The sequence below is a fragment of the Mobula hypostoma genome, unplaced genomic scaffold (genome assembly GCF_963921235.1).
Source record: "Mobula hypostoma unplaced genomic scaffold, sMobHyp1.1 scaffold_36, whole genome shotgun sequence".
Classification (NCBI taxonomy): Eukaryota; Metazoa; Chordata; class Chondrichthyes; order Myliobatiformes; family Myliobatidae; genus Mobula; species Mobula hypostoma.
The window spans coordinates 1,013,551-1,040,804 of record NW_026948187.1 but is presented as its reverse complement, the minus strand read 5'-3'; the positions used below and the strand labels follow the sequence as shown (position 1 = coordinate 1,040,804).

At 45.3% G+C, this 27,254-nt stretch overlaps 1 protein-coding gene and 1 pseudogene across 9 annotated transcripts; one reads left to right on the top strand and one right to left on the bottom strand.

The window, feature by feature from the left end:
* The window catches only part of LOC134341626 (zinc finger protein 585B-like), a 196,923-nt pseudogene that overhangs the window by 112,737 nt on the left and 56,932 nt on the right, over window positions 1-27,254 (bottom strand).
* On the top strand, window positions 1,883-26,757 carry LOC134341602 (NACHT, LRR and PYD domains-containing protein 3-like). 9 transcript variants are annotated; one of them, XM_063039473.1, is made up of 12 exons: window positions 1,893-2,109; window positions 2,888-3,161; window positions 6,338-6,402; window positions 7,997-8,089; window positions 9,177-9,343; window positions 12,603-12,774; window positions 12,873-12,938; window positions 21,564-23,301; window positions 24,906-24,992; window positions 25,148-25,318; window positions 25,473-25,640; window positions 25,804-26,757. In XM_063039473.1, the coding sequence occupies exons 4-12, from the start codon at window positions 8,029-8,031 to the stop codon at window positions 25,889-25,891; spliced, it is 2,718 nt and encodes a 905-aa protein (XP_062895543.1). In that variant the 5' UTR covers window positions 1,893-2,109; window positions 2,888-3,161; window positions 6,338-6,402; window positions 7,997-8,028; the 3' UTR covers window positions 25,892-26,757. The 9 variants fall into 9 exon arrangements, with proteins under 9 accessions (XP_062895539.1, XP_062895537.1, XP_062895543.1 ...); XM_063039472.1 differs by lacking the exon at window positions 1,893-2,109 and adding an exon at window positions 2,588-2,689; XM_063039467.1 differs by lacking the exon at window positions 2,888-3,161 and having other exon boundaries at window positions 1,890-2,109.

Sequence of the window (27,254 nt, the reverse complement as noted above, 5' to 3'; positions counted from 1 at the left end):
AAAGCCCACGGTCCTAAAATATTCCTCGTACATAACTCTTTTATTCCGGGCATCATTATCGTGACCGCCCTCTGGACTCTGTCCAATGCCGGCACATCCGTTTTAGATAAGGACCCGAACCGTTCACCATATTCCAACTGCGGCCCCACCGAAACCTTATAAAGGCTCAGCATTACATATCCGTTTTTATTTTCTAGTTCTCTCGAAATAAATGCTGACACTGCATTTACCTTTCTTATATCTGTCTCAAACTGGCGATTAACCTCTAGAGAATCCCGCACTAGGCCTCTGAACTCCTGTTACACCTCTTCTTCTCTGATTTGTCCCCATCAGAAAATAGTCATAATCAGAAAAAAGGGATACGAGAGGATCATGGGACAGGAGGTCCGGGAAGAAAGACGGGGGTGGGGGGTTGTATCCCTTTTGCCTATCACCTGTCCAGCTCTTGGCTCCATCCCTCCCCCTCCTGTCTTCTCCCATCATTTTGGATCTCCCCCTCCCCCTCTAACTTTCAATCCCTTACTCACTCTTCCTTCAGTTAGTCCTGACGAAGGGTCTCGGCCTCAAACATCGACTGCACCTCTTCCTAGAGATGCTGCCTGGCCTGCTGCGTTCACCAGCAACTTTTATGTGTGTTGCTTGAATTTCCAGCATCTGCAGAATTCCTGTTGTTTGCGTTTTTAAAATCTACGTTTGGATTGTCTGCAAATTTGGACGCAAAAGCACCAGTTTCATCAACCGGATTCATTGACATATGATGCCCTAATTCCGACTAGTCACTGGCAGCCGACCAGAAAAAAAATTCCCCTTTATTCTCACTGTCTGCCTCCACCCAGTCAGCCATTCGTCTATCTATGGCGGTATCTTTACTGTATTATGAGGAACGTTTATCTTTTTTAGCAGACTGATGTGCATCACTTTGTCAATGACCTTCTGAAAATCCAAGTAAACAACATTCAGTGACTCCCCTTTGTTTATTCTGCTCCAATTTATCTCTCAATATGTTTCGTTCCGCACTCCACAGACCCTCGATGGACAAGGGAGGGAACTGCAGCAGGCAGGCACAGGAGAGGGCGCGCTGAGGTCATAGTTCAGCTGCGGAAAGTGACTGAGAGTCAAACGCCCTGCTCTGAATTCAATAAAACAGCAGCCAGACCTGAGAAATAAGTGACCCAGTGAATTTAATGTCCCTAGTCTTTCCATCACTTACTGAAGAGATGTATCTATCAGTTAAATATGATGGATGCAAATTCATCCGCGGGAAATGGCCGTGATGTCATATGATTGGTGCTGTGATTTGGTTACCTACTGTTTCCAGTAAGAACGGTCATCTGAAGGGGAAGGGCGCGCCTATGTTGCTGTCGCCTTTGACCGGTAGTTATCTCTGGGAAGTGTAATCTCGGCACAGGTGCTACTTTGCCGATTACTGTAATGGTACAACTGGGTGCAACTGTTGAAGACAGTTTTATTATCGGGCTGACTCTGAGACCAGTGCGGCTCCAGGCAACTGGGCCAAAGTTAAAACCAGGAGAGGGAAAATGTCTCGTGTTCAAAAGGGGAAAAAATGAAAAATGTATAATAGTTCATGATATTTCACAGCGTCCTTCCTTCTGCTGCCTCTGTGTAATACCTCCACAGCGGACTTCGCCCTGAGCTGTGACTGGAGTTTATAGAGTGACAACAAACTGGTCCCAAGCTGAAGAATAATTCGAAGCGCCGACACCAACCGAATCGAACCAACTGCAGGTTGTGATTCCTCTCTGCAGTAGACAATTTTTCTAGAGAAAACGTGGCCACTGCTATGGTGCTCTGAATTAATAATTTTTTGACTCGGAACACATGTCACAAAGACTCATTGATGTAAAATGAGTATTTCCGTGTTTGCAGAAAAGCGTGATGAAACAGGGTGTATCGTAAAGGGTGAAGTTCAGGTTATGAGTGTGTTATTATCTGAAGGTGTGTTTACCTACTGTTAGGGTCCATAAAATTTTAACGAGTTTATTCGCAGAAGCAGGTCTAAGGCCGCTGATACCACAGAACACATTGACAGATGAAAGATCCAGCTAATTTTATGTTCAAGAGTTTTCTATCGACCACTGACGCAGAACGGTAAGTGTATGCATAATATAAATTAGACATCAGGCAAATTCACAGGCGAGAATGGTCGTAATTTGATATGATTGCTGCTGTGATATGGTAACGTGTTTCCAGTGTGTGAGTAGTAAAGTGAAGGAGAAGGGGTTTCTTAATCTGCTGTCGACTTTGACCCGTAGCTATCTGGGAGAGATGGTAATCTCGGCATGTTTCTCCCCAACTGGCCCATTATTCCAATAGACCACCATCAGACAACTGCTAAAGCTGGCTTTATAAACGGGCTAACTTTAAGATCAGCGCAAGTCTACGCGATGGGAGAGCAGTTAAGACTGGAGAAAGGAAGGATCCAGTTTTCATAAAAATATATATATTCCAAAGGCAAAATATATGATCACACCGAACAGAGTTCTTCCTTCTGCGGTGCCTGTGCAGTAAACACGCAGCGGTCTTTGCCCTGAGCTGTCACTGGAGTTTATAGTCTGGCAATAAACTGGGTCCAGGGTGAATAATAAATCAGAGCGCCGACACCAACCGAATGGAACCGGGATGTGGGTTGTGATTCCTCTCTGGAGCAGATCAAATTTTCCAGTGAAAGGTACTCATTGAAATTGTGCACTGTCGTTGTAGCTCGGGTTGGAACCATATGTTAGAAATACGCATTCAAGCGATAAAAATGCTTTAACATAAGCGTTGTGAAACCGTATGTGGCGTTACGTGCTGAAAAGTGTGCTGTTTAGGTTTATGAGCGTGTTATCAACTGATCCTTGCTCAGGGTGTGTTCCCTTACACTTAGAGCACATAAAATTCAGCTCAAACACGAGGAAATCTGCAGATGCTGAAAATTCAAGCAACACACATCGAAGTTTCTGCTGAACGCAGCAGCCAAGCAGCATCTCTAGGAAGAGGTACAGTCGACGTTTCAGGCCGGGACCCTTCGTCAGGACTAACTGAAGAAGGAGCTAGTAAGAGATTTGAAAGTGGGAGGGGGAGGGGGAGATCCAAAAAGTTCCAAAATAAAATTCAGCTGCTTCGATACGCTGGGACCAGACTCGGGAGTTGAGTACAAGGTAAGAACAGAGACTATACGAGGAAAAATCACGGTGTTTCAATGCGCCCACTCGTCACGGCAATCCGTCTAGTGTTACTACCAGATCAATACGGTCTCTAAAATTGCATGGCTTTATGGATCTGTTTTTTTTTTGTATGCGTAATTTTTTTTTAGCAATGACAGGATACAGCAGGTAATGGTTAATATAAATTTTCTCCAAGTGAATTCACTGGCTGTTGATAAAAACATACCGAAGTGCAGACACAGTGGGCGCTTTATTATGTTCGTTCTGTACCTAATGAAGTGGAAACTGAGTGTATGTTCGGGACCTTCTGCTACTGTTGCTCGTCCAGTTCAATGCTCGGTATGTTACCCGTTCAGTGATGCTGCACTGCACACTACTTTTATAACGTGTGCATATTTGATTTGCTGCTGCTTTCCTATCAGACGGAACCAGTCTGGCCAATCCGCTCGATCTCTCTCATTAGAGCGGGTTCTCGCCCAGATAACTGCCGGTTTCCTATCAGACTGAATCAGTCTGGCCAATCCCCTTGATCTCTCTCATTAGAGTGGGTTCTCGCCCAGATAACTGCTGCTTTCCTATCAGACTGAATCAGTCTGGCCAATCCCCTTGATCTCTCTCATTAGAGCCATGTTCTCGCCCAGATAACTGCCGGTTTCCTATCAGACTGAATCAGTCTGGCCAATCCCCTTGATCTCTCTCATTAGAGTGGGTTCTCGCCCAGATAACTGCCGGTTTCCTATCAGACTGAATCAGTCAGGGCAGTTCCCTTGATCTCTCTCATTAGAGCGGGTTCTCGCCCACAGAACTGCCGGTTTCCGCCTGGCCGGTCTCCCTGATCTCTCTCATTAGGGCGATGTTCTCTCACGTTGTTTTTTTTTGGCTTTTGTTTTTTGCACGATTCTCTGTAAACGGAACAATTTGTGCGTGAATGTCCCAGGAGCTGAATAGTTTCTGAGATATTGGCACCAACAATCCTCCCACGGTCAAAGACGCTTGGATCACTTTTGTTCCCCATCTTGAAGTTTCCCCTGAACACCCTTCTTACGTATTGACCATGCCTGCATGTTTTTATGTTTTGAGCTGCTGCCACATGGATCGCATTGACAAGCTGGTATACATATCCACCGAACAGAGTGGCTAATGGTTGTATTTCCTATTCAGACAGCCCTCCCCTATCCCGAATATGAACATTTATGAGATCTGGACCTAATTATTCCCGATGCCCCTGTTTTCAAAAACATAGCCAGTTAACGGTCCAATTCTGTGCGAGGCGTCGCGGCATTAAACCATAAGATATAGGAGAAGAAGTAGGTCATTCGGCCCCTCGATTCTGCTCCGCCATTCAATCGTGCGCTTCTCCACTTCATCCACTCACGCCCACTCCCCCGCTTTCACCCCAAACCCTTTAATGCCCTGGCTAATCAGGAACCTGTCTATCTCTGCCTTAAATACACCCAGTGACTTGGCCTCCACAGCCGCTTGTGGATTTCCACAGATTTACCACCCTCTGATTAAAGTAATGTCTCTGCATTTCAGTTCTAAAAGGACGTCCTTTAATCCTGAAGTCGTGCCCTCTTGTCCTAGCATCCCCCACAATGGGAAATAACTTTGTCATATCTAATCTTTTCAGTCCTTTTAACATTTGGAATGTTTCTATGAGATCCCTCCTCATTCTCCTGAACTCCAGGGAATACAGCCCAAGAGATGTCAGACGTTCCTCCTACAGTAACCCTCTCATTCCTCGAATCATTCTAGTGAATCTTTTCTGAACCCTGTTCAATGTCAGTATATCCTCTCTATAATAAGAAGCCCAGAATTGCACAATACTCCAAGTGTGGTCTTACGATTGCCTTATAGAGCCTCAACATCACATCCCGGCTCTTATATTCTATACCTCTAGAAATGAATGCCAGCATTGCATTCGCCTTCTTCACAACCGACTCAACCTTCAGGTTAACCTTTCTGGCATCTTGCAGCACAAGGACTCCCAAGTTCTTGGCATCTCTGCATTTTAATGCTTTCCCCATCTAAATAACAGTCTGCCCGTTTATTTCTTCCACCAAAGTGCATGATCATACACCTTCCAACATTGTATTTCATTTGCCAATTCTTTGCCTATTCCCCTAAACTATCTAAGTCTCTCTGCATGCTCTCTGTTTCCTCAACATAACCCACTCCTCCATCTATCTTTGTACCATCGGCAAATTTAGCCACAAATGACAATAAAAGAGGACTGCGTGTCCTCATAATCTAATCTAATCTAAATCTCTTAATACCATCGTCTAAATCATTGACATACATCGTATAAAGTAACGGTCCCAAAACCGACCCTGTGAACTCCATCGGTAACCAGCAGCCAGCCAGAAATGGTTCCCTTTATTCCCACTCTTTGCTTTCTGCCGACCAGCCAGTGCTCCATCCATACTAGTAATTTCCCTGTAATCCCATGGGCTTTTATCTTGCTAAGCAGCCTCATGTGCGGCACCTTATCAAAGGCCTGCTGAAAATCCAAGTACACCATTTCTACTGCATCTCCTTTGTATACACTGCTTATAAATTCTTCAAAGAATTGCAGTACGTTTGTCAGGCAGGATATTCCTTTCAGGAAACGATGCTGGCGTTGGCCTATCTTGTCATGTGGCTCCAGGTACGCCGTAATCTCATCACTAACAATCGATTCCAACAACTGCCCAACCACTGATATCAGGCTAACAGGTCCATTTTTTTCTTTTCTGCTGCCTCTCACCCTTGTTAGTTAGCGGAGTAACATTTGCAATTTTCCAGTCATCCGGTACAATGCCAGAATCTATCGATTCTTGAAAGATCATCGTAAACGCCACCACAATCGCTGGAGCTACTTTCTTCAGAACCCGTGGGTGCACTCCATCGGGTCCAGGAGATTTATCCACCCTCAGACCATTAAGTCTCCTGAGTACCGTCTCAGTCGTAAATTTCACTGCACAAACCTCACTTCCCTGACACTCTTGAATGTCCGGTGTACTGCTGACGTCCCGGTGAATTAATCTGAGCGCATTAATCCGATCATAACCGAATACAGTAAATGCTTGGGGTACAGGGTGGGGGCGGGATGGTGGGCGGAGAAGCGTGTCGACTGATAAAGCCGTCTTATTGTTTCTGATTATCAAGTGGAAGTAATATTTACTCCGCAGAGCACATTTACCCACTAAAACAATAACGAACTCAAAGAGATCCGAATCGGGAGACCCAGTACAAGGTAGGTTACTGAGAAATATATATTTCAGTCACAAAACAAGCGATCTGAGAATGTTGGAAATCCAGCGCAACACACACAAAACTGAGCAGGTCAAGCAGCACCTCGGGAGAAGAATAAGTAATCGACGTCCGGATCAAACGTCTCGGATCTGAAACGTCGACCGTAATATTCCTCTCCATAGAAGCTGCCTTATCTGCTCAATTCTTCCAGAAGTTTGTGTGTGCTGCTCTCTTACTTTCGGTGAAGGTATTCCTATGAAATACAGTCATTTCACAGATGCACGCAACTGTTCAATAAGCTTCAGATATTGCCCAATTGTTGTCCGGATAACTAAGAAACACGTGGCCTTAAATGTATTATTTCTCTGTTCGGTTTCATTGTCTGCGAGCTACAAGGAGAGTTATTCACAGTAAGCAACACCACCACAACCATACCAAGTCCGCACGGCACCCCTATCCCCAGACCGCGTGTCGTCCCGATCCCCAGGTCTGTGATTTTATCAAGGTCTGGTGACTGCCACTCGGCAGTCAAAGTGTCATCTCGGGTGCAGACCCAATGAAACGAGATAAGGGACGCATCGAGGTTATGCTCCATGCTGTTATTTTCGTACTCTATCTAATAAAACATTGAAAATTGTCGCATTAGGGAAATAGAATGGTATTCCAATAGTCTTGCTTAATTTTGCAGGATTTTTTTTACAGTCAATTGACGAAATTCTTATCCATTAAATAATTAAAATAAATCTTCGATGAGGGAAATGTGAAACGTAAGCAGAGTATACTGGAAATGTTCAGCAGATTGGGGAACAGCTGTGGACAGGTTCAATTCTGATTATGGTCCCTCGACCTGAAAACAATATATACAATGCCTGTCTTGTTGAATAATTGCCGCATTTAAAATTATTTTGAAGATTTTTTGTAAAACTTGCTGTATTGGATGTAACGATCCAGTGGTAACCAGATGATATGCTCCAATAAATGCTGACAGCAATTTAGGCGCTGACCCCTGCCGGTGAAAATATAGTGGTTTAAGGCAAGACGTCGCGATGCTGTACACGGGCTTTTCCATATTGCCTGAAACAAGATATGTAGTCTTGCCAGTGACGTCAATACTTCGTAATTTAATAAAAGTGGAAGGAGACTCTGAGAATCAGGTGCGATGGAGAAATGTGTACAATTTGGCGAAGTGAGGAAAAGATGTGCCAAGGTCAGCAGAGGTGTTTGAGCACTCGCTGTTGTACTAGATGTCCATTGATCACCATAGCGCCACTAGTGGTCGGAGGGCACAAGCTGTATGTGCTCCCTGCTCAGGACCTCCAACCCGCATTGACGTTCAGTTGACTTGACAAGCCGGTGTGACATCTCACTCTTGCTCCATGCCACGGGATTGCCTGGAAAAGCACGGGCATCTCATCCAGTAATCCGGCCATAAAGTATATTCCAGGAGTTGTCTGGGTGTGTGCAGGATCAAGCCATATCATGATTTCATTGGGAAGGACTATATTTTTGGCAGTATGTTGTTCTATACAAATATCAGCTTTCTCCTTTATACCTAAATTAATACCTGACCCTACTCTTGATTTTGTTTCTTGCAGAGAACCGGAATCTGTTAACATCCGTCTTCACAATGGCTGATGGAGCCGACGAGGGACGAGACTCAGTGGCGTCAACATCAGAAAAACACCCGGGTACGCAGCCGTCCTGTCATTTCCACCAAAGTGGCCAATCGTATATTTGTTATTCGTACTGTATCTGCTAGGTATTTCTCAACTTCCCAGACAAATTTAAATCTGTCGCAGCCTGTCTCTTCGATTCTCGCCTTCCATCCAGATTTACGTCATACAGAAACATGGAGATGTTTCATTTATTTCCCTCGTGGAAATAGCCTTTCTGAATAGCTCGGGTCCTGGCATTGATTCCGGTGGTACCACTCCTCACTCATTGCCATTCGGAAAACAATCAATTTATGCCTAGTCTATGTAATTCGACCAACAAATTCGTGTCCGTATCATTACTTTATCCGCAACCCCTCGTGGTTTACGCTTGCCTGATAATCTGTAATGTGTGATTTTACTGAAAATCCTAATATTCTACATTCGCTGGTCTCGCCTTATATATTCTGCTAGTTGCATCAGCAAAAGTATTCCAAGGGTTTCAGCCAGTGTGACTTATGTTTCACAAAGCATTGTTGAATTTGTTAGGTCTTTTGAATTTTCTCCTGATACAGCTTCTACAATGGCCGAGAATTGTTCACATCACTGATGTCAGACTAAGCAGAATACTGTTCCCAATCTTCGTTTTAACTTTTACTTTCACAAACCTGTTTAATGTTAACTACCTCAAACCATTCAGCTCAAGAAGTGGGAAATGCAGGTGGGGTTAATGAGAATTGAAATATATTGAAGCCGATCTAAGGTGTAACTGCACGCAATACTCCAAACAAGACCTCACGAACGACTCATACAGCTCCAATCTCTCTACTCAGTAGCTAGGTTAATAAAATTCAATGTTCCAGGGCTCTCTTTAATACCCTGTCTCCGCGTGACGCCACTATCAATTAATTAAATTCCTTGGAGTTGGATCTATATTTCTCAGTGCCATGTCTTTCGCTGTGTAAGTCCTTCCCTGATTTGTGCTTCAAAATGGTCACACCTGTGTGTGTCTATTTCTGATTTTGTTTGGTAACATGGTGCACCGACCTTAGGTTCTAGATAGAAAGGTGTTGAGCAATAAAGGTTCGATAATGTCTTCAGTTTCCTTCGCTTCGCTTCACAGGTCCGAGCTCAGTAATCACCGAGCTCCTGGCAACCTGGAGCGATTTCAAGCTTCTGCAGTTGATTGACTTCTACCGGGACAGGCTGGAGCAGGCGATGGAAGGAGTGGTGCACGGAATGAGCCTGGCGTTAACGTTCGAGAATCAGTTAACTGAAGAGGAACATCGGGTAAGTGAGCGAGAGAACGGGTTTGAATGTTCACACATCATAGGTGTCCGAAATCTGACTCACCAGATATTAAAGTAGATAAATGTACAACTGGGAAATAAATACTGAATATACAGTGGCATGCAAAAGTTTGTGCACCCTTGGTCAAAATTTCTGTTACTGTGAATAGTTAAACGAGTAAAAGGTGACCTGATTTCCAAAAGGCATAAAGTTAAAGATAACACATTTCTTTAATATTTTAAGCAAGTCTTTTTTTTTAATTTCCATCTTTTACAGTTTTAAAATGACAAAAAAGGAAAAGGGCCCGAAGCAAATGTTTGGGCACCCTGCATGGTCAGTACTCAGTAACACCCCTTTTGGCAAATATCGCATAATGTAAACGCTTTCTGTAGCCAGCTAAGGGTCTTTTAACTCTTGTTTGGGGGATTTTCGCCCATTCGTCCTTGCAAAAGGCTTCTAGTTTTCTGATATTCTTGGTCCGCCTTGCGTGCCCTGCTCTTCTGAATTCTATTGACAGATTTTCGATGACATTTAGGTCGGGGGACTGAGTGGGCCATGACAAAACCTTCAGCTTGCGCCTCTTCAGGTAGTCCATTTTGTATTTTTGAGGATGTTTTCCAGGATCATTATCCTGTTGTAGAAGACAGACGGTGTGATGTTTGCTTCCAGAATTTTGCCGGTATTTAATTGAATTCATTCTTCCCTGTACCAGTGAAACGTTTCCCGTGCCACTGGCTGCAACACAAGCCCAAAGCATGATCGATCCACCCCTGTGCTTAACAGTTGGAGAGGTGTTCTTTTCATGAAACTCTGCACCCTTTTTTCTCCAAACATACCTTTGCTCATTGCGGCCAAAAAGTTCTATTTCAACTTCATGTTTCCAAAATACACTAGGCTTGTTTAGATGTTCCTTTGCAAACTTCTGACGCTGAATTTTGTGGACGCAGAAAAGGTTTTCTTCTGATGACTCTTCCATGAAGGTCATATTTGTGCAGGTGTCGCTGCACAGTAAAACAGTACACCACCACTCCAGAGTCTGCAAAACTTTTCTCAAGGTCTTTTCCAGTCAAACTGGGTTTTGATTTGCCTTTCTAACAATCCTACGAGCAGTTCTCTCGAAAGCTTTCTTCGTCTTCCAGACCTCAACTTGACCTCCACCGTTCCTGTTAACTGCCATTTCTTAATTACATTATGAACTGAGGAAACGGCTACCTGAAAACTCTTTGCTATCTTCTTATAGCCTTCTCCTGCTTTGTGTGCATCATTTATTTTAATTTTCAGAGCGCTAGGCAGCTGCTTTGAGGAGCCCATGTCTGCTGATTGTTGGGACAAGGTTTGAAGATTCCGGGTATTTATAAAGCTTTGAAATTTGCATCACCTGGCCTTTCCCAACGATGATTGTGAACAATCCATAGCCCTAGCAAGCTAATTAAGGTCTGAGACGTTATCTGAGAGCTCAGATCTCTTGGGGTGCCCAAATTTTTACATGATGCTCCTTTCCTTTTTTTTTCACACTAAAATTGTACAAAACAAAAATAATACACTAATCTTGTTTAAAATGTTGAAAAGAATGTTTCATCTTTACTATTCACCATTCAGGGCCCCAAACAGTCCTTCCAGGTGAGGCATCACTTCACCTGTGAGTCGACTGGGGTGATATACTGCGTCCGGTGCTCCCGATGTGGCCTTTTATATATTGGTGAGACCCGACGCAGACTGGGAGACCGCTTTGCTGAACATCTACGCTCTGTCCGCCAGAGAAAGCAGGATCTCCCAGTGGCCACACATTTAATTCCACATCCCATTCCCATTCTGACATGTCTATCCACGGCCTCCTCTACGGTAAAGATGAAGCCACACTCAGGTTGGAGGAACAACACCTTATATTCCGTCTGGGTAGCCTCCAACCTGATGGCATGAACATCGACTTCTCTAACTTCCGCTAAGGCCCCACCTCCCCCTTGTACCCCATCTGTTACTCATTTTTATGCACACATTCTTTCTCTCACTCTCCTTTTTCTCCCTCTGTCCCTCTGAATATACCTCTTGCCCATCCTCTGGGTCACCCCCCCCCCTTGTCTTTCTCCCTAGGCCTCCTGTCCCATGATCCTCTCGTATCCCCTTTTACCTATCACCTGTCCAGCTCTCGGCTCTATCCCTCCCCCTCCTGTCTTCTCCTATCATTTTGCATCTCCCCCTCCACCTCCAGCTTTCAAATCCCTTACTCACTCTTCCTTCAGTTAGTCCTGACGAAGGGTCTCGGCCTGAAACGTCGACTGCGCCTCTTCCTATAGATGCTGCTTGGCCTGCTGCGTTCACCAGCAACTTTGATGTATGTTGCTTGAATTTCCAGCATCTGCAGAATTCCTGTTGTTTTCATCTTTACTTCATGTCTTTTGGAGATCATCTCATTTTGTACTCACTTAACGATTCACAATAACAGAAATTTTGAACAGGGGTGCCCAAATTTTGCATGCCCTGTACAATCACAAAATTATGAACCTGCACCAATGACAGAAGAGGGGTGAAAATATCCCCCGGACTGGTGGGTGATTGCTCATTTTCACAGCGAGGGAAGCGGGTAACTGTTGTATAGGCTTAACATAATGGACATTAAATAGAAATATGATACGATATTTCGGTTTAGGATGATCGCAGAGCGTGACCGTAGGATTTCAGTGAAAACCTGGGCATCATCTGTGGGTGTCACAGGAGCTCGACAGTGTTCTCTTTTGGGTGGAGGTGCTTGTGTTATAATTTGTAACTGCAAACTGTGTCATTCGCGGTATACTACCATGTTGCGATGTTGTGATGTAAGCACTGAAAAAACGCCACCAAAAAAGGCAATGGAAATGCAGTAGGTGCCAGCCGCCGTCATTTTGGACACTGGCAGACTTAGAAGATTAATTGCATCATCTTTTCTGTAACTTCTCTGAGACTGAACACGTGTTATAAAAAAAAGCTTCTTGACTTCTTTGTTCATCTGCTTTATGATAAATCATATTTTATGATTTATTCTTGTCAAATCTGATGAGGAATTATTTATGGGTTGGAGTCATTGTAACAAAGCTGTCACAGACCAACCAGGATCTCATTGACTGGTGGGCCAGTCCCCTCTCTGTGCTCTGCTCTGAATGTACAGCCCATCTCCTGAGAGGATCGGCATCCGGCCGTGTGATCCCAATAAAGGGCACATTGTTTACTTCGCATTCTCTGTGAATCTGGCAGTCCCCAATATGTTCATTTCTACACCTCGCAGAAATTCTCTGATCTCGCTGATAAGGGAGAGTTGGCGGATGGTTCTAAACTCCTCCTGAGCCTGGTGATTGAGAGAGGGTCCCGCGCCCGGAGGGTGATGTGGGAATCGTTTGTGAAAATGCGGAATGGCGTCCCAAAGTTGGACAAAATACTTAAAGAAATACAGGAATATGGTAAGAAATGGTAGAGATTAATCTCAATTCGGATTCAAACAATGCACACTTTATAATTCAACACATCTGATTTCACCAAATTGTTTAAAATTAAACAGGTTGTGCACCGTACGAGCGATCAGATCCCGCTCAAGGTTTACGGGAGATCCCCAGTGAGCTGAAAGGTAGGTGAAGAAAATGCTGTTTCCACCAACCGCTGATACTTGTGCAGAATGGTTATGTTGATGAGCCACGGAAGTTTGACCAGGTAAATGTTGTCACTGTGACACAGTACAAATTAAGGCACATAGAGACATTGTCTCCTGGAGGAAGAGTTTTCAAAGGACATAATGAGGAACGAGGCTGAGAGTCGGGACTTGAGGAAAGGGGTGGCTCCTCTCTGGTGCCTGGAACTACAGCTGCTTCCACCGGGGTCAGAGCAGGCAAAGGAGCAATCCGGTGGAGGGGAAATCTGGGAAACCTCGGCACCCCAAAAGGTCAAAACCTCACCCTACCTGCCTCTCTCCCCCTTCCCCACTGCCGAACATCCTTCATCCTAAATCATTTCTCTAAACTCCGTCAGTCCCCACAGATCATCAGTTCTTCGAGTTGGACATCGATTGAAGTTCTAGCCACAGAATACCAGTAACAGCTTCCCTTTAAATAAAAAAACAGGTCATACTCCAACTAACCTGTCCAATCCCGCCCCCGAAACAATGGGAAGTCCATCAGGAGACAGTGGAGGTGAGGGGAGAGTGGGGGGGGGGCAGTGGGGGTTGCAAAATCCACAGAACTGAAATTCATGTCTGCCTGTGGTGTGCAATGGAAACTGTGGACGGGTAAGAGCTGTCAATTAGGTCAGAGAAACCCAGTGTTGTGTTAATGCGACGAGAAAGGTGAGAGGAACTGAAGAAATCGATTTAAAAAAATGAGATAAATTAAATTGTACCAGAGTGATGAGAAGCTCACTTCATCCATAAGCACATTGCATCTGTGAAAATGGAGCCTTGGGCAGTGCAAGTGCTCTGAGTCCGAAAAGGTTCATATTCACAGACAGTGTTGTATCACCCAACTGCACATCTAACAGAGGAGAGGGCGAAGGAAAGACAGATATTGCAACAGTTGTTAATCTTACAGTAGCCAATGTTGTATCTCAGTATTCGAAAGTCTTCATCAGAAACATATGGAATCCCCGCCAGTGTCCTGGTTCAGCATCTCTCATGTCCAAGAACAAATTCCAAATATGTTATTGTTCTTATAGGACCTGAGATAGGCTAATTAGGAATTTTAGAAAGACCTCACACTTCCGTAATTATTGTTTTGGTCCATATTCTGCCACCAAAACCCTTCAGTTTCCTTGCACCACTGACTTAGTATATCTCTACAAATTGCCTGCAAAATTATTCTTCAATGTTCTTCATGCTGCTTGCCAAGGGAACAGATACAGCTGTAGAATTCTCACACCGACTTAGAAACATAGAAACATAGAAAACCAGCAGCACAATGCAGGCCCATCGGCCCTCAGTGCTGCGCCTAACATTGAGTAATGTCAGTTACTTCAGAAATTACCTATGTTTACGCATAGCCCTCTATTTTTCGAAGCTCTATCCAGGAGTCTGTTAAAAGACGCTATCGTATCCGTCTCCACCACCGGCAGATCATTCCAAGCACTCACCACTCTCTGCGTAAAAAACTTACCCCTGACATCTCCTTTTTACCTACTTCCAAGCACCTTAAAACTGTGCCCTGTCATGCTATCCATTTCAACCCTGGGAAAAAGCCTCTGACTATCCACAGGATCAGTGCCTCTCATTATTTTACACCTCTATCAGGTCACCTCTCATCCTCCAGGGAGAAAAGGCTGAGTTCACTCAACCTGTTCTCAAAATGCATGCTCCCTAATCCAGGCAACATCCTTGTAAATCCCCTCTGCACCCTTTCTATATTTTCCATATCCTTCCTGTACTGAGGTGACCAGAACTGAGCACAGTATTCTAGGTGGGGTCTGACCAGAGTCCTATGTAGCCGTAACATTACATCTCGATTCTTAAACTCAGTCCCACGGTTGATGAAGGCCAATGCACCGTTTACCTTCTTAATTACAGAGTCAACCTGCGCAGCAGCTTTGAGTGTACTATGGACTCGGTTCCCATAATCCTTCCGATCCTCCACACTGCCAAAAGTCTTACCATTGATATTATATTTTGCCATCATATTTGACCTACCAATATAAACCACCTCACGCTTATCTGGATTAAACTCCATCTGTCACCCTCCGCCCAATTTTGCATCCTATCGATGTCCCGCTGTAATCTCTGACAGCCCTCCACACTATCCACAACTCTCCCAAGCTTTGTGTCATCAGCAAATTTATTAATCCATTACTCCACTTCCTCGTCCATGTCAATTATAAAATTCATGAACTGAAGGGAACCCCGAACAGATCCCTGAGTCATCGACCTCCATGCAGAATATGAACCACCTACAACCACAATTTGCCTTCTGTGGGCAAGCCAGTTCTAGATTCACAAAGCAATGTCCCCTTGGGTCGTATAACTTCACACTTTCTCAATAAGCCTTGCATAGGGTACCATGTCAAAAGCCTTGCTAAAATCCATTATACTGTACATCTGCTGCTCTACCTTCATCAATGTGTTTAGTCACATCCTCAAAAAAAAATCAATCAGGCTCGTAAGGCACGACATGCCTTTGATAAAACAATGCTCACTATTCGTAATCATATTATGCCTCTCCGAATGTTCATAAATCCTGTCTCTCAGTGTCTTTTCCATCAGCCTACCAATTCCTGAAGTAAGATTCACTGGTCTATAATTTCCGGTGCAATCTCTACTCCCTTTCTTGAATAAGGGAACAACATCTACAAACCTACAATCCACTGGAACCTCTCCTGTCACCATTGATGATGCATTGATAGTTGCCAGAGGCTCATCAATCTCCTCCGTCGCCTCCCGTAGTAACCTGGGGTGCATCTCGTCTGGTCCCGGAGACTTATCCAAATTGATGCTTTCCAAAAGCTCCAGCACATCCTCTTTCTTCATGTCTGTATGCTCGCCAAGATCTTTTTCCGTAGTGAATACTGAAGCAAAGTATTTACTAGGAACCTCTGCTATCTCTTCCGGTTCCATACTCACTTTTCCACTGTCACACTTGATTGGTCCTATGCTCTCTTATCATCTTGCTCTTCACATACTTGTAGAATGCCTTGGGTGGTTTCCTTAATCTTGCCTGCCAAGGCCTTCTCATGGCCCCTTCTGGCTCTCCTAATTTCATCCTTAAGCGCCTTCCTGGTAGCCTTATAATCTTCTAGGTCTCTATCATTGCCTAGATGTTTGAACCTTCCGTAAGCTTTTCTTTTCCTCTTGACAAGATTTTCAACAGCTTTTGTACACCACGGTTCCTGTACCCTGCGCACCTATGCAGAATGCCACGCAAATATCCCCTGAACGTTTGCCATATTTCTGCCATACATTTCCCTGAGAACATCTGTTCCCAATTTATGATTCCAAGTTCCTGCCCAATTACTTCATATTTCTCCTCACTCCTAACGTGTCTGTTCCTACCCCGCTCTAATGCTATGGTAAAGGAGACAGAATTGTGATAACTATCTCCAAAATGCTATTCCACTGAGAGATCTGACACTTGACCAGGTTCATTTCCCAATACCAGATCAAGTACAGCTTCTCCTCTTGTAGGCTTATCTACATATTATATCAGGAAACCTTCCTGAATACACCTAGCAAACTCCACCTCATCTGAAGCCCTTGCTCCAGGGTGATTCCAATCAATATTTTGGAAATTAAAATCTCCCGCCACGCCAACCCGGTTATTCTTGCATCTTTCCAGAATCTGTTTCCCCATCTGCTGCTCGATGTCCATATTACTATTGGGTGGTCGATAAAAAAAAAAACGCCCAGTAGAGTTATTGACCTCTTCCTGTTTATAACTTCCACCCACAGAGAATCAGTAGGCAATCCCTGCATAACTTCCTCCTTTCCTGCAACCGTGACATTACCTTTGATCAGCAGTGCCACGCCCACCCCTTTTGTCTTCCTCCCTGTTCTTTCTGAAACACCTAAATCCTGGCACTCTAGGTAACCACTTCTGAACATAGAAGATAGGTGCAGGAGTAGGCCATTCGGCTCTTCGAGCCTGCACCGCCATTTATTATGATCATGGCTGATCATCCAACTCAGAACCCCGCCCCAGCCTTCCCTCCATACCCCCTGATCCCCGTAGCCACAAGGGCCATACCTGGCTCCCTCTTAAATATAGCCAATGAACTGGCCTCAACAGTTTCCTGTGGCAGAGAATTCCACAGATTCACCACTCTCTGTGTGAAGAAGTTTTTCCTAATCTCAGTCCTAAAAGGCTTCCCCTTTATCCTCAAACTGTGACCCCTTGTTCTGGACTTCCGCAACATCAGGAACAATCTTCCTGCATTTAGCCTGTCCAATCCCTTTAGGATTTTATACGTTTCAATCAGATCCCCCCTCAATCTTCTAAATTCCAACGAGTACAAGCCCAGTTCATCCAGTCTTTCTTCATATGAAAGTCCTGCCATCCCAGGAATCAATCTGGTGAACCTTCTTTGTACTCCCTCTATGGCAAGGATGTCTTTCCTCAGATTAGGGGACCAAAACTGAACACAATACTCCAGGTGTGGTCTCACCAAGGCCTTGTACAATTGCAGTAGTACCTCCCTGCTCCTGTACTCGAATCCTCTCGCTATAAATGCCAGCATACCATTCGCCTTTTTCACCGCCTGCTGTACCTGCATGCCCACTTTCAGTGACTGTAATAGATGTCATGCAATAGATACTCCCCTGGATCTTTGAAGAACAACTTCTCTACTAGTTTGCCATTCTGTAATCTAACTGTTTATACAATCCATGCTTTCCTACGTTCCCTGTCTCACTCGAATACGTTGAATGAATGACTACTGAGAAAACATGCCTGCATCGTTTAGCGCCAGATCACCGCTGTTTTCCTCAGAACTCTCAACTCTCTAAGAAGATGATATTAGCGGTATTTGCTGGCCCCGGATACATGGTGAAGACTAAAATGTCATTTTCAAGATCCTTTACACAATAAACCCCTATGTACAGTATACCTGTTATTTGGAAACCCCACACACCCCTGGCAGGATCCTAATGCGCTGTGAAACCCTGCACATCTCTGGCAGGGTACTGACACACCGCTGGACACCACACACCCCTGGCAGGGGCTGACACGCTGCGAGACTCCACAAGCCTCTTGCCGTCTACCTACACGCTGCGAGATGCCATACACTCCTGCCAGAGCCGTCACACAATGTGAAACCCTTTACCTACTTTACAAGGCTCTGGCACACACCTGTCAGGATCCTGACGTACCGTCAGGTTTCACATTCTTCAGGTGTACTTTCACTGCAAGTAACTTTCCCACACCTCATCCAGACCCGGTCCTACATTGACATCGGCTATCTCTTATTTCAGGACGGGCTCGGGATTCAGTGGGAGAGGTTTCGGGATCAATGAAGACAACTCAAGTTCTGAGATGGTTATGAATAAGGAGAGGTCTGCAATTTAGGTGATACACAGGGTGGGGATGTTAAATTGGGGAAGGCAGATTAAATGGTAGAAGTCAGGTGAGGAGCAACTGTTACAGGGCAAATCTCCATCTGGTTAGAGTCGATATATATCAGCTGATCAGAATTTCGAACCGGCATGTTCCAAAGAGGATTAGAGCCGAGTTTGTCACCGTCCCGTGACCGTGACGGGAAATGTTGTAAATTTAGTCTGCAAATGAAATATATGGTTTCTGAAGCTGAGGTGTGACAATGAGTAATGGAGAGCGAAGAAGAGTCTCAAAGAGTCCAGTGGGGTATCGTCGTGGCTATCCCTCGAGGTCGAGGATGATGGTCTTCATTCTGAAGAAGTGGCCCCCAGAGCGAAGACGCTTGTGCGTGAATTTGTTTAACGAATACTTGATGTTGCACTCCAAGAAGCACACGATACTTCACAAATCAAACAACTGATTCCAATGGCATGGAAACCACGACGATTGGAGCTGGTGGATTTGTTTCAGCCTTCATCCGCCTTCACACCTGTTGAGTGGGGTATAGATCAGTTGCAGGGGCGGGTGGGCAAATAGCAGATGGAGTTTAATCCAGAAAAGTGTGAGGGTATGGGGGATGTTTAAAGTAGCTGGCAGACGCTAACATCATTGAGGTGCAGAGGGAGTTTGTTGTCAATGTCTGTAGCTCGCTAGGTGTGACAACACAGGTACATGAAGAAGATACCATCACATTGTTCACTTCATTGTACGGAGCACTAAGTCTATCGAAGCTTTAGGTTACAGATGTATGAAACTTTGGTTTGGCTGCACTTGGAGAATTGGTTCAATTCTGTCAGTCCATTACAGGAAGGATCTGGAGAACTCGGAGAGGGCGCAGGAGAGTTTTACCAGATGCTACCGGGATTGGAAATAATCCTGCTTTTCAAAATTTTAGTTCGATTTGAATAATAGATCTGTAGCATCCACTCTCTCCCTTTCTCCAGAGCAGTGGTGTGCCTTGGGGATCTGTTGTGGGATCCCTACTGTTCGTGATTTTTATAAATGATCTGGATGAGGAAGTGGAGGGATGGGTTAGGAAATTTGCTGACGACACGAAGCTTGAGGGTGTAGTGAATAGTGTGAAGGGCTGTCAGAGGTTACAACGAGACATTGATGGGATGCAAAACTGGGCTGAGAAGTGGCAAATGGAGTTTAACCCAGATAAGTGTGAGATGGTTTATTTTGTTAAGGCAAATATGATGGCAGAATATAGCATTAATGGTAAGATTCTTGGAAGTGTGGAGGATCAGAGGGATCTTGGAGTCCGAGTTCATAGGACACTCAAAGCTGCAACGCAAGTTGACTCTGTGGTTAAGAAGGCATATGGTGCGTTGGCCTTCATCAGTCGTGGGATTGAGTTTAAGAACCAAGATGTAATATTACAGCTATACAGGACAGTGGTAAGAGCCCACTTGGAGTACTGTACTCAATTCTGGTCGCCTCAGTACAGGAAGGACGTGGAAACCATAGAAAAGGTGCAGAGGAGATTTACAAAGATGTTTCCTAGATTGGGTAGAATGCCTTACAGTATGAGTGTGCTCGGACTTGTTTCCTTGGAGCGACGGAGGATGAGAAGTGACCTGATAGAGGTGTACAAGATAATGAGAGGCATTGATCGAGTGGATAGTCAAAGGCTTTTCCCCAGGGCTGAAATGGCTAGCACGAGAGCACATAGTTTTAAGGTGCTTGGAAGTAGGTACAGAGGAGATGTCAGGGGTAAGTTTTCTTTCGCAGAAAGTGGTGAGTGCGTGGAGTGGGCTGCCGGCGACGTTAGTGGAAGCAGAAACGGTATGGTCTTCTAAGACACTCCTGGATGGCTACATGGAGCTGAGAAAAGTAGAGGGCTATGGATAAAGCCTAGGTAATTCTAAGGTAGTGACATGTTCGGCACAGCATTGTTGGCTGAAGAGTCTGTATTGTTCTCTAGGTTTTCTATGTTTCTATGTTTCTGTTTTTATTCTCCCTGTCCTGCTGAGTATTTCCCATGTATACTGTTTAGTGGACATGAGACTGCAGATCTGCAGGCCCAGACATTCTTCTGGATGATCTCAGTGAGTTGTCCAGCATCCGTGGTATAGTAGGGTGAATAAATTATTTATGTTTGATTAGAAACGCTGATTGTCTGAGTCAGCTTTGCGAGACCTTGATAACTGACCCTCACCACCCCTACAACGTTGCTGATCGACATGCAGTAGGTTTCTTTTGTTTTATTCTGTTACGTATCCCGTAACTGGGTTGCCAAACCAGCAGAAATGGACCACTTAGTTGGAATCTGGTTTAACAGAAATTAATAAAGTTTTATTAAAGAAATAAGTAACACAGTACTCTAATCGTAAGGATGCAAATGAAACAGGTTAGCAATGATAATACACACGTGTACACAGAACCAGGGTAACAGGAATCAGCCAAGCTCTATCGCAGTCTAGGGGTAAAATGATCAGTCTCAAGTGACGCAGAGTTCAGTTCAGCTGAGTACAGTTTGCAGTAATCGCTGTTGTGCCGTTGGAGAGAGAGAGAGAATGCAAATTTTGATTCAAACAGACCTTTGATGTTCTTCGCAGTTAGCTTTCGGGCGAACCCTTTTATGTCTTCTGTGGTCACCGACTGTGATCCCTCCGTTCCGGATACGACCGTTCTTCCACGGTGAACCGGGCACCCAGGCAAGGGCGGACACACACACCAGGTTCCCGCCGATCGTTCCTTTTCACCCTGTCAGTCTATGGTCGGTTCCCCCGAACCAGACCTCCAACTTTAACCAACTTGTGGAGGCACACCGCTCTTCCAGAGTCTCGTTATCTCGTGATCTCGTGGTGTGGGTCGTGCCTTAGCGAACCTGTTCTTTTTATCCCCCTGCTGGGGTATCGCCTGTCCATCAAACTTCAAACAGTTCAGGTTCAAAGCAATCGGTCTGTCAATAACTGAAATGTGTTTCTTTCTCGTTAATCTCGCTCTTCTCTCTTATTAGCATTTTGAATGTTTCTCCATTGTTTCCCTTATCTCTCTCATCAGCATCAATCTTCTGAACTTGGTTTTTCGTCACAATTCTGATTCACTGCAACCAAATTTACTTTAGTGTATGAACATATTCTGATAAATTAAATTGATACAAGAGCTTTGTGCTGCACTATTTGTTGTTTACTAAGTTCTGAGTTCAGGCGTCTAACATTTTGACTCTTTCTTTGTTCCCATGGAAGATGTTCAACAGAAACACAAGGAGACTCTGCGGTTACAAACTGAAACACTGAGAGTGAACACGATCCTGATGACGGAGAAGGTGAATGTTTTCCAGCTGGTTGATCGATACGCTGAGCTCACGGTCATTTCTACTATTCGTGATCGGAGACTGGTGGAACACGAGCAGCTGGCGAGAGGCAGAGACCACGAGGAGTGGAGAAAACAACATCTCCGCAGAGAACTGGAAAAACTCCGGACTGATCAGTTGTTCCAGAGCAGCTTTTCCCAAAGTAAATGCAAATCTGGGAGTTCGGCAGCATTGGCTGGAGTCCCGGGGATCGGGAAAACAACAATGGTGCAAAAGATTGTTTATGACTGGGCCACGGGGAAAATATACCAACAATTCCAGTTTGTCTTCAGTTTCAAATTCAGGGATTTAAACTCCATTAACTGCAGAATAAACCTGAGGGAACTGATTTTGGATCAGTATCCTTACTTTGGGAATTTCCTGAGAGAGGTTTGGAAAAACCCAAAGGGATTGCTGTTTATATTCGATGGCTTGGATGAATTCAAACATAAAATCGATTTTGCTGACAGTCGGAGAGATACAGAACCTCAGCACAAGTGCCCAGATCCCGAGTGGTGGTGTGAAGTGTCGGATATTGTGTACAGTTTAATCCAGCACAAGCTGCTGCCAGGGTGTTCAGTGCTGGTGACCACCCGCCCCACTGCGTTACATTTATTAGAAAAGGCAGAAATCAATGTCTGGGCTGAAATCCTGGGATTTGTCGATGAAGAACGGAAGGGATATTTCATCAGGCATTTTGAAGATAAGACGGTAGCAGAAGCTGTTTTCAAACACGTGGAGGAGAACAAGATCCTGTACACCATGAGCTACAACCCCTCCTACTGCTGGATCCTCGCTCTGGCACTGGGACCCTTCTTCGCAAAAAGAGACAGGGACCCACAGCGAATTCCCAAGACCATAACCCAACTCTATTCCTACTATATTTACAACATCCTGAAAAACCACGGCCGTGAGATCGAGAACCCCCATGATGTGTTACTCAGGGTTGGTCAGATGGCCTTCAGAGGTGTGTTTGACAAGAAGATTGTATTTACAAATGGAGATTTAATCAACTACAATCTGAAGCCTTCCCAGTTCTTGTCTGGGTTCTTGATGGAGCTTTTGGAGAGAGAGGATGCTCCCCGATGTGTGGTGTACACATTCCCACACCTCACCATCCAGGAGTTTGTAGCGGCAGTCGCACAGTTCCTGAATCCGCATCCCGGGGATATCCTGAAATTCCTCACTGAAGCCCACAACACTACAGATGGCCGATTTGAGGTGTTTCTCCGTTTTGTTGCTGGCCTCTCCTCTCCCATGACAGCTCGGGGCCTGGAGGAGTTTCTGGGACCATTTCCCCGTCAAACAACCTGCCGGGTGATTGACTGGGTGAGGGAGGAGGTTAAACGTCAGAGTGGAAACACGAGGAGTGAAGCTGGTAAAAGGAGCCTCCTGAACACACTGCACTACCTGTTTGAGTCTCAGAATCGTGGGCTGGCTCAGGCCGCACTGGAATCTGTGGAAACACTTTCATTCAGTAGAATGACACTGACCCCGATTGACTGCGCGGTCCTGTCTCATGTCATCGGACTCTGTGATACGATAAAACATATCGACCTAATTGGCTGCCACATTCAGTGTGAAGGAATCCAGCGGCTGGTACCTGGGCTGCACAAATGCCAGGAGTTGGGGTAACTTCACTTATTTCTCAGTCTGATCTGTGAAAGTATTTCATTATTTTGTTTTAACGTAAAGGTAAAGCAGATTGAGTTTTTGTGACAAATTAATAGGCGATCGGTCAGTAAATCAAGAACGGGAGTGCCCTGTGGTTTCGTGTATAGAGATGTTGGAGACTTCAGATGAGCGAACAATGGCCGTTGGTTTAATGGTAGTAAATCACACGAATGGCCGTGTTTCTCACTCCTTGTGACAGGTTCATTGACAATGTTCCTTCTCACTGTTACTGACATCGACACCAGCACTGACTGCAGCAGGTGTGACGGATCTGCGCACCCTCTTCCCGATGAAGTACAAGAGAGGGTCAGAGGAATGTCCCAGTGAGAGGGAGAGAAATACCCCTGAAATCATCCTTCCCAACCCCTCTCCCAGCGTGTGACTATCACGATCACTCCAACAGTGTGACTTTGTTCACTGCTAGATACCCAACACTCATGTGGGTATCACCTCTTCCAATTGTGGGGTTCAAATCTGACCAACCCTCCCCGTGCGATCTACGTCTGCATCACATCCTCTTGTGGAATCTCGCTTCCCCATCTGTCTTCCTCCTATGGGATCTCTCTTCTTCATCCCCCTTTCCTCCTATGGAATCTCTCTTCCCCATTCCCTTTCCTCCTATGGGATCTGTCTTTGCCATATCCTCTTCATCTTGTGGGATGGATCTTTACCTATCTTCCTTCATTGTGGGATCTCACTTCCCTATCCCACTTCCTCCTCTGGGATCTATCCTCTGCATACATTTTTCCTCTTGTGGGATCTCTCTTCTCCATTCTCCTTCCTCCTGTGGTAATTATCCACTCCATCCGCCTTCCTCCTGTGGCATCTGTCTTCCACATCCTCCTTCCTCCTGTGGGATTTCTTTTCTCCATTCCCCGTCCTCCCATGGAATCCCTCTTCTCCACCCACCTCGTCCTGCGGGGATATCTCTTTCCCATCTCCCTTCCTTCTGTGGCATCTTTCTTCTCTATTCCTCTTCCTTCCCGTGGTATCTCTATTCCACATCCCCCTTCCTCCTGTGGGATTTCTTTTCTCCATTCCCCGTCCTCCCATGGAATCTCTCTTCTCCACCCCACTCGTCCTGTGGGGATATCACTTTGCCATCTCCCTTCCTTCTGTGGCATCTTTCTTCTCTATTCCCCTTCCCTCCCGTGGTATCTCTATTCCCCATCTCCCTTCCTCCTGTGGGATTACTCTGCCTATCCCTTTTCCCCTGGCGGGCTTTTCTTCCGCCATCTCCCATGGACACGTTCTCATCCACAACTCTTCCTCCCTATGGGACTTTTTCCAGCCCTTCAACGCTGCAGTTTTCTACCATCTAGTCAGGATTCTTTTTTCCAAACGTCGGGGAATGAGACAGAATATTGAAAGTTTACAGAGTCACGCCGACAGGCTAAATTACTAACATTCGGAGCTGGGCAGTGAGGGACATTGACAGTCATGTGAATTGGTCAGTGATTTTCTGAAGGGTTTAATGTTTCCTGAAATACCGGGTGAGAGGAATTCCCTCAGAACCACTGTCTGAATCAATTTGTTCATCAATTTGTCTGTTTGTGTTTAGACTTGGGATGAATAAACTGGGAGATTCAGGAGTGAAACTGCTGTCTGCAGCTCTGAGGAATCGAGAGTGTAAAATACAGACACTATGGTAAGTGTCAGACTGGGATATTGCGGTTATAGTCACGGGGTATCTGACACTGAACATTAAGGTGATCAGTAATTGTATTACTGATAAACACTGGGAATTTCTACCGTCTCCTGTCTCTCTGTGGCCTTTACCCACACTCTCCCTTTCATCCACAGGCTGAGCAATGTCGGTCTCACAGATTCTGGTGCCGAGCATCTTGCCTCCGCTCTCAGTACAAACCCTTCACTGACGGAGCTGAACCTGAATGAAAATGAACTAGGAGATTCAGGGGTGAAACTGGTGTCTGAGGCTCTGACAAACTCGGAGTGTAAAATGCAGAAACTGTGGTAAGTGTAAGACTGTGGGAGATTGTGTTTACAGTCACTGGGTGTCTGACGCTGAACATTAATGTGATCAGTAATTCTTTATTGGTAAACATTCGAGATTCATAGCGTCCACTGTCTCTCGGTGTCCTTCACCCTCACTCTCTCTCATCTCCAGGTTGTACAAGGTCGGTCTCACTGATGCTGGTGTCGATGATCTCGTCTCCGCTCTCAGTGCAACCCATTCACTGGCAGAGCTGGATCTAGGATCAAACTCGCTCACAGATCAATCTGTCCCCGCTCTTCGCCGCCTCATACTGGCCCTCCCGAGTCTGGAGCGGATCTGGTGAGTGATTGCGTTCATATTCAATGTCATAAAATATCCGCGGATCCGCCGGGTGTCCGCTTGTGTTTGTCTGTGAATGTTGTTGAAACATTAACCCTAGTCCTCTGTTGCTGACACTGTTGTGTAATCTGTTATTTCCTCTTCATTCTTCCATCTGTTTCAGGCTGTGGAACAATCGGATCAGTTGGACCGGGGAAGAGGAACTGAAGTCTCTGCAGGAGCTCAGATCCGGACTGAGTCTGATACTGTGAACATCTGAATGTGTGCACATCCCCACCCACAGTTTGACAGACTCTCCGCCCACCCCCTCCCCCGCGCCTTTAATGGCCGCGTGACAGATTTAATTCCCAAAGTTTCTAACGGATCCCGTCTCCAGCAGCGCGCTCTGTGACGTCAGAGTCAGTTCCAGAGGACGTAATTCCACCTCCGGATCAGCGGAACTGCGTCCGATGTATGTTCAGTTCGGAGAGCTCCCCCAAGCGATGCCCTGGGTAATTACACAGACAGTAAGAGCCCGGAGGCAGTGCTCATGGGACACCAGTCCCGGGATGGGGTAATCCGGGGAGTGAATCCCTTTTGCTCACTTTGCTGAGGACGGTACATTCCGCAGTGTGGCCGAAATAATAATGTTAAATTGACAAATACCCGCAACCTCAAATTGAAAAACAAACTGTAGCCACATGTCCTGCAGAATTATCCCCATCTGATCTTAAATTCATGGCCCGTTCTACTTGAAATTTCAACCCTGAAGAAAAGATACTGTCTGTCTTGTATATCTGTGCCGCTCATAAACTCAGAAACATCAGTCAGATCTACTCTCAGCCTCCTCCGCTCTAGAAAAAAACAGTCGCAGTTTGTCTAAACTCCCGTCATCGCGCATGCCCTCTAATCCAGGTAGCATCCTGGTTAATGTTTTCAGTATCCTCTACAAAGACTCGACATCCTTCCTCTAGTGGGGCCACCAGAGTAAATGCATTACTCCGGGTGCGACCACACTTTGTTAAGCTCTCCACCTTTCTTGTAATACCATGAGCACTTACCTTATTAAGCAGCCTTATGTGCCGCACCTTATCAAATGTCTTCTGCAAATCCAAATAAACAATAACCACTAACTCTCCTTTGTCTGTATTTGCTGTTATTTCCTCAAAAACTGCACCAGGAAAGAGAGATTTCCCTCCCAACCACAATCTCCTGTCTTATCGCCATATCCTTTCATGCTCTGACTAATCAAGATTCTATTAACCTCTGCCTTAAATATAACGGATAACCTGTCCTCCTTAGCCATCTGTGGCAAAGTATTTCACATATTCTCCACACTCTGAGTAAATACATTCCTCCTCATCGTTCTAGGTTGACTTCCTCCAGCCCCCTCTATTAGGAGGCTGTGTTTTCTGGTCTCAGACCTCTTCCATCCACCTCCATATCATGAGAAACATCCTCTCTGCATCCACTCTATCCCAGCCCCCTCTATTAGGAGGGTGTGTTTTCTGGTCTCAGACCTCTTCCATCCACCTCCATATCATGAGAAACATCCTCTCTGCATCCACTCTATCCCAGCCCCCTCTATTAGGAAGCTGTGTTTTCTGCTCTCAGACCTCTTCCATCCACCTCCAT

What these genes read in the sequence shown, in the direction of transcription:
- LOC134341602 (XM_063039467.1), top strand. Translation starts at nt 2,051, where the DNA reads ATGAAAGATCCAGCTAATTTTATGTTCAAGAGTTTTCTATCGACCACT. An exon ending in ATCGGGAGACCCAGTACAAG is followed by an intron (nt 6,403 to 7,996) that starts GTAGGTTACTGA and finishes TGTTTCTTGCAG; the next exon opens with AGAACCGGAATCTGTTAACA. An exon ending in TGTAAAATGCAGAAACTGTG is followed by an intron (nt 25,319 to 25,472) that starts GTAAGTGTAAGA and finishes TCTCATCTCCAG; the next exon opens with GTTGTACAAGGTCGGTCTCA.